We start from the raw sequence: 12,944 nt of genomic DNA, 5'->3' as shown, positions 1-12,944 counted from the left end.
GCAGACGTCGGTCTTCTCGCACGGCCAGCTCTGTGTCGCCTCATCTCGATCCCGCGATCCCAAACCAGGTGAAAGTCCGCATCGAACCGAACTCCCAGCAAGGCCATCTACTTAACCACGACAGAAAATTCATACCAAATGTCGTTTTAAAATAAGTCTTCCAGATGTAAAATGAGAAGCTTTTAATGAAGAAATACAATTATCAAATTCAAAACAATCAAATTAAAACTGTTTCATTTTAAAACTTCAAAACAGAGCATCGGGAGCTTGTGCGGAGGCGTCGTTCGTGTGCAATTTTTTTCGTGACTTTCCTGGCCCTAGGCTGTAAATGGTTGAGGGGCACCGCAGGCGGTCAGGCTTGCTTCAACCCTTGGTTGTGAACATCCAGACGTTAATCAGGAAGGACCATTTCTTGTCCTAGTTCACCAACATATAAGACGTCATGCAAAATTCTCATGAGTGTTGTTGTGGAGAATGTATCTACTACATGTGCGCTGCCTTGTAACCGAATACAAATCTGTACCTAAAATGCATTTCAAATGTAGTCTCTTAAATTACTTCCTTGGTATGACGCAGATCAGCAGACACGACATCTTTCATTTATCGATCTCTCCACAAAACAAAGGAATGTTTTACACAAACTATAACTAGCACAGCCTTATGGGAGTGCATTATTGAGTCAGTGCAAGCCACCTGTGGACCCTTATTGGTGTACAGCGTCTCAAGAGCAGCCGGGCTGCTTCAACCGATAGTTATGGACATCCAGACGTTAATAAGCAAGGACCATTTCTCGTCCTTATTCGACAAAATCTACGTCAACACGTAAAACAAAATTATAATTAGTGTTGTAGAGAATGTTTCTCCTCTACGTGTAACTTTTGAGTCGTATGCCTTGTAGCTGATGAATGATCCGAGTGTGCTCCCTATTTCAAAGAATGAGTTGCTCCAGAGGGAGATGCTTCCTGAAAACACAAAAAAACCCTTTGCCCTGTATCACAAGAACAGTGAGTCTCAACCGAGTTACCTGTACAGGTTACTTCCAAAACACACACTTTGTCCTAACATCACTTATTCAATGTTTGACCCTTATAGACAAAATCAGACAAGTATTCATTCTAAATTATTGAGTAATTTTAACAAAATTGTATTACTGCACTGAAATATGCTGCATCAGGTTACATCGTATTTTTAAAAATACGCACCGTCTGCTTAACAGTGTATGTACAACATACTCTTGCGCCATTCAAAACGAGTAGGACATTGCATGCTGGCGTCTGGGTCAAAATGTATCAAATTCTAAACATTACCTACAAACTCCACAAATAAGACGCCACATCAACCATCGCCCCCTACTGACAGGCTCTTGTCCACATGCAGGCCAGTGCAGGGCCACCACCTTGTGCCACACAGGAGCAGCTGCTACTTGGGGGTGCTCTTCGAGTGTTTGAAACGAGATACGACACAAAACTCCGAATTGCCAGCGTCGATTAAGCAAGCACGATATAAATGGAATTATTAGAACCTAGTGAATGCTTAGGAGATTATTGGCTCTCGCTCCTAGTTAGAGATCTACCCCACCCACAGGTCCACAAAGACTGGCCGCTCTTACCCTGCAGGTTGCACCTAGGAATTGAGCGTTCAACTTCACATTCTTGTCATTAAAGGCCTGTGACAAAGGTGCATCTATTGGAGCGACATCGTCTCAAGCTTACACATCTAACGGTTCTCCATTTGACTTTGTATTGTTTTGGAAAAAGTCCACCCACACCTCCACTTCCACAAACTGCTGGGAGTTGCTTCGCTCTGCCTCACAGTCAGAACTCTCCTCCTGCTTCACGTTGCCTCCATCGATGCGAAGGTCCGGTTTTGGAGTTGAATCTTCATCTTCACATTTTACCCTCACTTTTTCACTCTTCACCATCACTTCTTCACATTTCACCATCACCTCTTCATATTTCACCTCGATACCTTTAAAAGTGTCCAAGCTGGGATTTTCTTCCAGTTCTTGTTTCATGAGGGATGGGCTCATTGCGGCACTTTGACTTTCACAAGCTGATTTCAGACTCCACTCCTTGTGGATCTTCCGATGCTTGTGTGTTCTCTGGTGTCTTTGAAGATTTGATGAAACTGCAAACGCCTTCCCACACACACTGCACTTGAAGGGTTTCTCTCCTATGTGAGTTCTATGGTGTGTTACAAGAGTAGATGATTGTGCAAACGCCTTCCCACACACATTGCACTTGAAGGGTTTATCTCCCGTGTGTGTTCTCTGGTGTTTTACAAGACCAGATGAATGTGCAAGCGCCTTCCCACACACACTGTCCTTGAAGGGTTTCTCTCCTGTGTGAGTGCTCTGGTGTGTTACAAGAGTAGTTGAACGTGCAAACGCCTTCCCACACACACTGCACTTGAAGGGTTTCTCTCCTGTGTGAGTTCTCTGGTGTATTACAAGAGTAGATGATTGTGCAAACGCCTTCCCACACACATTGCACTTGAAGGGTTTATCTCCCGTGTGTGTTCTCTGGTGTTTAATAAGACCAGATGAATGTGCAAGCGCCTTCCCACACACACTGCACTTGAAGGGTTTCTCTCCTGTGTGAGTCCTCTGGTGTGTTACAAGAGTAGTTGAACGTGCAAACGCCTTCCCACACACACTGCACTTGAAGGGTTTATCTCCCGTGTGTGTTCTCTGGTGTTTTACAAGAGCAGATGAATCTGAAAACGCCGTCCCACACACACTGCACTTAAAGGCTTTCTCTCCCGTGTGTGTTCTCTGGTGTTTTACAAGACCAGATGAATGTGCAAGCGCCTTCCCACACACACTGCACTTGAAGGGTTTCTCTCCTGTGTGAGTCCTCTGGTGTGTTACAAGAGTATTTGAACGTGCAAACGCCTTCCCACACACACTGCACTTGAAGGGTTTATCTCCCGTGTGTGTTCTCTGGTGTATTACAAGAGCAGATGAATCTGAAAACGCCGTCCCACACACACTGCACTTAAAGGCTTTCTCTCCCGTGTGTGTTCTCTGGTGTTTGACAAGAGCAGATGAATTTGAAAATGCCATCCCACACACACTGCACTTGAAGGGTTTCTCTCCTGTGTGAGTGCTCTGGTGTGTTACAAGAACAGATGAATGTGCAAACGCCTTCCCACACACACTGCACTTGAAGGGTTTCTCTCCTCTGTGTGTTCTCTGGTGTACATGAAGATGCGTTAACTGTGCAAACGCCTTCCCACACACATTGCACTTGAAGGGTTTATCTCCCGTGTGTGTTCTCTGGTGTTTTACAAGAGCAGATGAACTTGCAAACGCCTTCCCACACACAATGCACTTGAAGGGTTTCTCTCCCGTGTGTGTTCTCTGGTGTTTTACAAGAGTAGATGAATGTGCAAACGCCTTCCCACACACACTGCACTTGAAGGGTTTCTCTCCTGAGTGAGTTCTCTGGTGCCGTGTCAAATGGTCAGGACGATCTGTGCTGTATGCACACCGATCGCATTGTTGAGTTTTTGCACCGAGCCGCGCCGAGTGCCTTTGCTCCATCAGACAAATTCTGCAGAGGAAGCGACAGCTGCAGACAGAAAAAAGAATATCCCCACCATCTACACGTCAGTATCGATGCACAGAGGAATGCATACACACAGTAACACATGACTTACATGTCTATACTTATTAATATATTCATGATATAGTGAAAAAGTGTCCCAAATTAATCACACGGGCTGTTATGGCACACAATGAGAGGGAAAATGGTTATAAACGTACCTTGAAGCCCTAGTATCTTCAAAATTAATGTTAACCCAGAACTCCGAGCACACAATTTCGGCTGTCTGGCATCAAAAGGAATATTTATGAAAACTAAATTCAGCTGACATAGCAAAGGGTGTGGAAAATAATACTATTTGTGTTATGCAGAAATTCATAAATGAATGTTAAATCGCAACTTAGAAGTGTGAACCCAGGCACAGATGTCCTTGAATGCTGGGATGAACAGTTCTGACTTCTGCTGCACGTGTGCTGTGATAACTTCCTGACTCCATTCTTACAAAAAGTTCCAGGTGAAAACAAAAATAAACTATTTTGATATAACCTCCGTGTTCAATAGAGTTAATAGACTTTACTGCAAATACAAACTTGACCCTGTCACACACTCAGAGGTGGAGCCAGGATTTTCAGGTAGGGCAGGCAAGCCCTCCAGCAATGAAAAATGATAAGAGTTGTTAGTAAGTAAGGAGTTGTTAGTAAGTAAGGAGTTGTCAGTAAGTAAGGAGATGTTAGTAAGGACTTGTCCTATGCTTTTTATTCGACGCCTGTGATCGGCATCGCGTTCGCTGAAGGTGTTTGCCATCAGGGAAGTCGTATACTGAATACGCAACGGCACACAATTGTGAATTTGTGTCTGTTTGAAATGTTCAGCAAACTTCCCAACATGCTACAAACTTGAAATTTGTAATGTGGATAGCTTCCAGACTGGACACAATGCACAAAGTATTCAAAAACTACTTTTTATTTTGGGGGGGGGTGGGGGAAATAACCATGGAGTGTGTGGCGTCAACCCGCAACACATATAAGGGAATATGAAATTTGAAATTTATCCAAGACAAGAATCCAAGTCCCGGGCGAAGCCGGGTAGTGAAGCTAGTTACTAATAAACCCCAATGATCCCATCGAAATTAGGGATTTCGATCGGACCGTCGGGGGGGCACGTGCCACCACACCCCCACTGGCACCACCACTGTCACGCACTGGCATGGTGCACAGGTGGTGGTGTGTCCAGACCCACGCCTGGCCACCTTCACATGCTCAGAATTCATGCTTCCTCACTCCACCAAGTAGAGTGAACACCGCCACGCGTCTAGAGGGAACACCGCCACGCGTCTAGAGTGAACACCGCCACGCGTCTAGAGTGAACATCACCACGCTGTTGACGAGCCTCACCTTGTGATGTGGGTAGGTCGCTTCTGAAAACAAAAGTGGTACAGCAGCTCAAGCGGGCTGGGCCTGGCAAAAAAGAATGAAATAAAAACTGCGTGAATATTTAAAAGAAAAACAAAGTGACAAAGTGGCGAGCCGTGTGAAGACAAATTAAACTTAAGCGAGAGAATTTAAGTAAACGCAATCAGGCGAGGGCAGGAGGCAAGGACCCGCGTGGCTAGGCCCCGCGCTGTAAACTTTCACATGGACATCGCTTCCATGCTCGCTGCTACTCAATTGACATCCCTACGAGAGAGAGAGCGAGGCTCTACCTCGGTAAACAACAACCACCACCACTACAACCACCAACACAACAACCACCGCAACAAACACCACCACAACAACAACCACAACAACCACAACCACCACAACCACCACCACAACCACCATAACCACCACAACAAACACCACCACAACAACCACCACAACCACCACCACTACCACAACCACCACAACCACCACCACTACAACCACCACAACAACCACCACCACAACAACCACCGCAACAACCACCACCACAACAACCACCACCACAACCACCACAACCACCACCACTACAACCACCACAACAACCACCGCAACAACCACCACCACAACAACCACTACCAGAACCACGACCACAGCAACCACCACAACCACTACAACAACCACCACCACAACAACCACCACAACAACCACCACAACAACCACAACCTCCACAACAACCACCACACCAACCACAACCACCACCAGAACCACCACCACCAAAACAACAACCACCACCACAACAACCACCACTACAACAACCACAACCACCACAACAACCACCACCACCACAACAACCACCACCACAACCACCACAACAACCACCACCACAACAACCACCACAACAACCACCACAACAACCACCACGACAACCACCACCACAACCACCATCACAACAACAACCACCACAACAACCACAACAACCACCACAACAACCACCACAACAAGTAAAACAAAGTGACAAAGTGGCGAGCCGAGTGAAGACAAATTAAACTTAAGCGAGAGAATTGAAGCAAACGCGATCAGGCGAGGGCAGGAGGCAAGGCCCCGCGTGGCTAGGCCCCGTGCTGTAAACTTTCAACCTGGACATCGCTTCCATGCTCGCTGCTACTCAATTGACATCCCTACGAGAGAGAGCGAGGTTCTACCTCGGTAAACAAAAACAACCACCACCACAACAACCACCACAACAACAACCACAACAACAACAACAACCACCACCACAACAACCACCACCACAACAACAACCACCACAACCGCGATGAGAATGTCTCACCTCGGATTTCAGTGCACGGCGGAGCAGCAGCTTCCTGTTACTTCGTGACGTCACGCAGCAGCAGGAGTTGACATGACGTCACTTGCGGGGTACAAAACACTCCCCTCCCACAATGAGCGGCTCTGTGGGCGTGGGTGCCGAACTCGTCGCAATAAACTCGGGACGGCTTTCATGGATATATTATGTTAATGAGCTGCCAGTCACCGGGAGTAGCTTTGCCCAAACAAGGATTCTAGTTGAACAGGTAAGGGAAGTGACCCAGGCAGAGGTGACGTCACGCTCAATGGCGCAGTGGACCGGGTGGGATGAATACTTTGGTGACATGACGTCACTAGCGAGGTACACCTCCCCCTGGCGTTTCACGCCGATGAGGTAATGCTGAGTGGTGACGTCACAGAGCGGGGTTGGAGTTTAAGTTGATTTAGATTCATTTTCCCTTGCTCCCTCCCTTGATCAGAGACCCCTTGGGGTGTGTGAGCTCAGCAACAACTGTGTGTGTGTGTACACTGTGTGTACGTTTACACTGTGTGTGTACACTGTATGTGTGTACACTGTGTGTGTACGTACACTGTGTGTGTGTACGTACACACACAGTGTTTGCACTGTGTGTACACACACTGTGTGTGTGACTGGGCCCCCCACAGTGTGTGTACACACTGTGGGGGGCCCAGTCATCTAAGTCAGTTGACCAATGGCATTTTTTCATCAATTTATTATTTTCACATTTTTTTTCTATTTACGTAACTTTACCGAAAGAACCAAGAATACGGTTGCACATTCTGTATTTATTGCAGAGATTCAAGGTTCAACACCGACAGACAGACCTGGCTACCCCAGTAACATTCACCAAAATATGCGCAGTCTGCTTATTGGCAGCTATAAAACATAGCGTTGTATCATTCACAACGCGCAGGTCATTGCATATTTGTGTCACGGTCAAAATTGGGGTAATTCCAAACATTATCCAGAAACTACACAATGGAGATGACGCTTCAATGATCGCCCCCTACCGACAGACTCATGTCCACGTGAAGGCCGGTGCAGGGCCACCTTGTACCACACAGGGGCAGCTGCCACTTGGGGGGGGGGGGTCCTTCGATTGTTTGAGATTAGATTCGATACGAAAAACCGAGTTGCTGAGGCAATTAGACAAGCGACTTATGAGTGCAAATATGATGTTGGTAACGTAGTGAATGCTTGGGAGCTTCATCGTCTCTCGCTCCTGCTGACAGATGTACCCAGCCCACAGCTCCACAGATACAAGACGCTCCTCCTGTGCAGGTTCGGCTACGTACGGTGCAAAAGAAGTTCCAGATACACACAGAGACTCACAGAGACCCACAGATAGCATGGTTGGCTACGTATGGTGCAAAATAAGTTCAACGTACACACAGAGAGTCAGAGCAAGTTTGAGTTGCGTGTAGTCGTGGGCCATGAAAGTTGAATTGGCGCATGTTGCTACTGACAGTAGTTGAATACGGTTGGGAAGATGCTGATAGAGACACACACAGAGACTGACAAGAGAGAGGTGGACAGACACAAACAAGAGGAAGACAGAAAGAAAGATACAGAGACGACAGAGACACAGTCAGTGAGAGAGAGAGAGACACAGAGGGGAACAGAGACACAGATGGACAGAGATATGTTGAATCGAACAAACTTAACTTGCTCCACTGAAAGAGATTCCTCAATCTTTGCCCATCCCCGGAAGTCGTTCCAGTTTCTATTTATTTCATTGTATGTGGTGTGTACGTGTAAGCAATGTGGGATATCAATGTAGACAGATATGAACAAGATCAGCAGACAAGACGTCTTTCATACTCATTGGTTCTTTGAGTGAAGTCACGCAGGTAGAAAAAATAAAATAAATCACGACGCTTCTATCGCAACACGAGCGGTCGTCCTCAGGTGAAAACATCCAGACATTGTCGCGGCAGAAGTCACGTGAGCTACGGCACGTGACAAAGATAAGGTGACCCCCCCCACTCCGTGTGGCTCGCCCCGCTCAGCTGAGCATTGTTTTAATGCGGTGGGCTCACGCGAAATTTGTTTCTCTAAAAAGAAGGTACTTTGAAAACGCACTGGCTATTCTCTTTTATATAAGCGTTGTGTCCTTAACTAACCACACGGAGACGTCTGGTTGAGGCAACGCGTTTATTATAACTCTTTCGAACTCGGCTCTTCACACTACTGTAACACGAAGGGGTACGGCCCCTTCCACCCGATAGCCTCCGGGAGTGACAGCCTCCCTTCTATGGCAGCCTGCACACTCCGGGCTCTGCTACCCACAGGTCCCTTAGCCCGGCGTTAAAGGAAGACTGGACGACCCGTCCCAGACAGGGTACAGGAGCTCACCTCTGGTCCGCTACAACCCGGCTCTAACAAGAGCCTCGGTTGAGGGTCCCTGGGTGCTGGTCCAGTCTTCAGGTCTTCGGATGTCTTCAGGCTTGAGTTGGTGAACACTGCCCGGCCGGTCCAGGGGGCCGGGCTTTTAACCCCAGGTCGGGGTCACCCCTCCCCTCCTGAACCACCAACCCCCCCTCCCAGAACCTTCTGGAAGGTCTTATCTTAAGGGGCCTTAGAGACAGGTGGAGGGTGAGGGATGTTATTCTCGGGTCACGGGGGGGGGGGGGGGCGGGGGTTTACTTTGGTCGACCCGTACACACCTCACTCTCTCTCGGCTGCCCCCTGTTGACCCGTGAACGTGGTGGCAGGTCAGCTGACAGCGCCTTGTTGTGGCGCTTACGCACAACTTCGTGACTAACGCTGCACGTTCCGTCATATTCATGCAGGGGGCGCTGCAAACCTATGCATCCCCTGCATGAACGATGGAGGCGCAGGGACAGACGTCCGATCGCATTGGAATCAATTTGCGGACGGCGGTCTTCTCGCACGGCCAGCTCTGCGTCGCCTCATCTGGATCCCGCGATCCCAACCAAGTGAAAGTTCGCATCGAACCAAACCACCGGCAAAGCCATCTACTTAATGACGCGAGAAAATTCACACGAAATATCGTTTTCAATTAATAAGCTTTTAATGAAGAAATACAATTATCTAATTCAAAATAATACAATTCAAAGTTGTTTCATTTTAAAACTTCAAAACGGAGCATCGGGAGCTTGCGTGGAGGCGTCGTTTGTGTGCATTTTTTTTCGTGACTTTCCTGGCCCCAGGCCGTAAATGGTTGTGAGGGGCACCGCAGGCGATCTGGCTTGCTTCAAGCCATGGTTGTGAACATCCAGACGTTAATCAGCAAGGACCATTTCTTGTCCTAATTCGAGAAAATCTACATCAACACGTAATACAAAATTATAATTCGTGTTGTAGAGAATGTATCTCCTCTACGTGTAACTTTTGAGTGGTATGCCTTGTAACTGATGAATGATCCGAGTGTGCTCCCTATTTCAAAGACAATGAGTTGCTCCAGAGGGAGAAGCTTCCTGAAACATAAAATACCCTTTGACCTGTATCACAAGAACAATGAGTCTCACCTGACTTATCTATACAGGTTACTTCCAAAACATACACTTTGTCCTAACATCACTTATTCAATGTTTGACCCTTTTACACAAAATGTTACATGTACGTACACAATCAGACAAGTATTTATTCTAAATTATTGACAGGCATCTGAACAAAATTGAATTACAGGTGCACCCCAAGCCTGTTCCCACCCCCCCCCCCCCCCCCCGCTTCAGTGTATATGCAAGATGTGCTGTTTTGAGCTGCCGCAAGATGAGCTGCCACTCTCCTTTTGCTCCCCCCCCCCCAACCTTATTTCCTATTTAAGCTTCTGTTCACCTCTCTCTCTCTCTTTGCCTCTCCGTCTTTCCTACTGACCATGTACCTCGTATTTTCACTCTGTCTATGCTGGTTTGTGCAATCCAGAAGTTGAACACGAAATTTAACACTCTTCTGAAATTCGTGGTCCGCCAGGAAGTGTCTGTGTTGTTGGCCTGACTGGTTGTGCTTCACATGTTTTTTAGGTCTGTTAAATTCTCGTCTCTCATCTTTTTTACATCCATGATTTGTTCTTGCCATGATTTGTCCTTGACACCTGGTGAAGATCGCTTGTGTTGTGATCTAAACGTCGTGATATGTTTTGTATTTAATATAATTTTATTGTATTTCTACATACGTGACTACCGAAAAAACCAATGAGTAAGGTTACATCGCATTAACAAGAAGCTATTTTAAAAAAATATGCACCGTCTGCTTAACAGTGTATGTACAACGTGCTATTGCGCCAAAACGAGTTGGCCATTGCATGCTGGCGTCTGCGTCAAAATGTATCAAATTCTAAACATTACCTACAAACTACACAACCAAGATCCCACATCAACCATCACCCCCTACTGACAGGCTCTTGTACACATGCAGGCCGGTGCAGGGCCACCACCTTGTGCCACACAGGGGCAGCTGCTATTTGGGGGTGCTCTTCGAGTGTTTGAGACAAGATACGATACAAAACTCCGAATTGCCAGAGGCGATTAAGCAACCACCATATAATTGGAATAATTAGAACCTTGTGAATGCTTGGGAGCTTATTGACTCTCGCTCATGGTTAGAGATCTACCCAACCCACAGGTCCACAAAGACTGGCTGCTCTTACCCTGCAGGTTGAACCTAGGAATTAAGTGTTCAACTTTATTGTTGTCATTAAAGGCCTGTGACAAAGGTGCATCTATTGGAGCGACATCGTCTCAAGCTTACACATCTAACGTGTCTCCAATTGACTTCGTATTGTCTCGGAGGAAGTCCACCCACACCTCCACTTCCACAAACTGCTGAGAATTGCCTCGCTCTGCCTCACAGTCAGAATTCTCCTCCTGCTTCACGTTTCCTCCATTAATGTGTCGGTCCGACTTTGGAGTTGAATCATCTTCACATTTTACCTTCACTTCTTCGCTCTTCACCATCACTTGTTCATATTTCACCTTCACCTCTTTATATTTCACCTCGATACCTTTAAAAGTGTCCAAGCTTGGATTTTCTTCCGGTTCTTGTTTCATGAGGGATGGGCTCATTGCGCCACTTTGACTTCCACAAGCTGATTTCAGACTCCACTCCTTGTGGGTCTTCTGATGCTTGCGAGTTCTCTTGTGTTTTTGAAGATGTGGTGACTGTGCAAACGCCTTCCCACACACACTGCACTTGAAGGGTTTCTCTCCTGTGTGTGTTCTCTGGTGTTTTTTAAGAGTAGATGAATGTGCAAACGCCTTCCCACACACACTGCACTTGAAGGGTTTCTCTCCTGTGTGTGTACTCTGGTGTTTTATAAGAGTAGATGATCGTGCAAACGCCTTCCCACACACACTGCACTTGAAGGGTTTCTCTCCTGTGTGTGTTCTCTGGTGTTTTACAAGAGCAGATGAATCTGAAAACGCCTTCCCACACACACTGCACTTGAAGGGTTTCTCTCCCGTGTGAGTTCTCTGGTGTACTTGAAGATGTGATGAATGTGCAAACGCCTTCCCACACACACTGCACTTGAAGGGTTTCTCTCCCGTGTGTGTTCTCTGGTGTTCTACAAGAGTAGATGAACGTGCAAACGCCTTCCCACACACACTGCACTTGAAGGGTTTCTCTCCTGTGTGAGTTCTCTGGTGTGTTACAAGAGTAGATGACTGTGTGAACGCCTTCCCACACACACTGCACTTGAAGGGTTTCTCTCCCATGTGTGTTCTCTGGTGTTCTACAAGAGTAGATGAACGTGCAAACGCCTTCCCACACACACTGCACTTGAAGGGTTTCTCTCCCGTGTGTGTTCTCTGGTGTGTTACAAGAGGAGATAAATCTGAAAACGCCTTCCCACACACACTGCACTTGAAGGGTTTCTCTCCTGTGTGAGTTCTCTGGTGTGTTACAAGAGTAGATGACTGTGTGAACGCCTTCCCACACACACTGCACTTGAAGGGTTTATTTCCCGTGTGTGTTCTCTGGTGTGCTACAAGAGCAGATGACGGTGAAAATGCCTTCCCGCACACACTGCACTTGAAGGGTTTCTCTCCTGTGTGAGTTATCTGGTGCCGTGTCAAATGTTCAGTACTATCCGTGCTGTTTGCACGCCGGTTGCATTGATGCCTGTTTGCACCGAGCTGCGCTGAGTGACTCTGCTCCATCAGACAAATTCTGCAGAGGAAGCGACAGCTGCAGAGAGAAAAAAAAGAATATCCACACCATCTACACGTCAGTATTGAGGCACAGAGGAATGCATACACACAGTAACACATGACTTACACATCTATACTTATTCATATATTCATGATATAGTGAAAAAGTGTCCCAAATTCATCACACGGGCTGTTATGGCACACAACGAGAGGGTGAATGTCATAAACATGCCTGGAAGCCCTCGTATCTTCAAAATGAATGTTAACCCAAAACTCCGAGCACACAATTTCGGCTATCTGGCTTCAAAAGGAATACTTATGAAAGCTAAATTCAGCTGACATAGCAAAGGCTGTTGAAAATAATACTGTTTGTGTTATGCAGAAATGCATAAATTAATGTTCAATCGCAACTTAGAGGTGTGAAGCCAGGCACAGATGTCCTTGAATGCTGGGATGAACAGTTCTGACTTCAACTGCACATGTGCTGTGATAACTTCCTGACTCCATTCTTACAAAAAGTTCCAGAGGAAATAAAAAATAAACTGTTTTGATATAA

At 46.7% G+C, this 12,944-nt stretch overlaps 1 protein-coding gene and 1 long non-coding RNA gene across 2 annotated transcripts; both read right to left on the bottom strand.

Moving 5' to 3' along the window:
* Positions 1-167: 167 nt before the first annotated feature.
* Positions 168-12,702, bottom strand: LOC142906885 (uncharacterized). The gene is made up of 3 exons (XM_076055604.1): positions 11,411-12,702; positions 981-3,397; positions 168-789 (listed from the first exon to the last, which is right to left on the bottom strand). The coding sequence occupies exons 1-2, from the start codon at positions 12,506-12,508 to the stop codon at positions 1,709-1,711; spliced, it is 2,787 nt and encodes a 928-aa protein (XP_075911719.1). The 5' UTR covers positions 12,509-12,702; the 3' UTR covers positions 168-789; positions 981-1,708.
* On the bottom strand, positions 4,601-6,539 carry LOC142906905 (uncharacterized). Its single transcript, XR_012930548.1, has 3 exons — positions 6,276-6,539; positions 4,940-5,002; positions 4,601-4,856 (listed from the first exon to the last, which is right to left on the bottom strand). It is a non-coding gene; the product is annotated as an uncharacterized LOC142906905 (long non-coding RNA).
* Positions 12,703-12,944: the final 242 nt, after the last annotated feature.

This window comes from Petromyzon marinus, chromosome 71 (assembly GCF_048934315.1).
Source record: "Petromyzon marinus isolate PM22_M1 ecotype Great Lakes invasive population chromosome 71, UKy_Petmar_22M1.pri1.0, whole genome shotgun sequence".
Lineage (NCBI taxonomy): Eukaryota > Metazoa > Chordata > Hyperoartia > Petromyzontiformes > Petromyzontidae > Petromyzon > Petromyzon marinus.
This window is presented reverse-complemented; position numbering and strand designations above follow the sequence as displayed.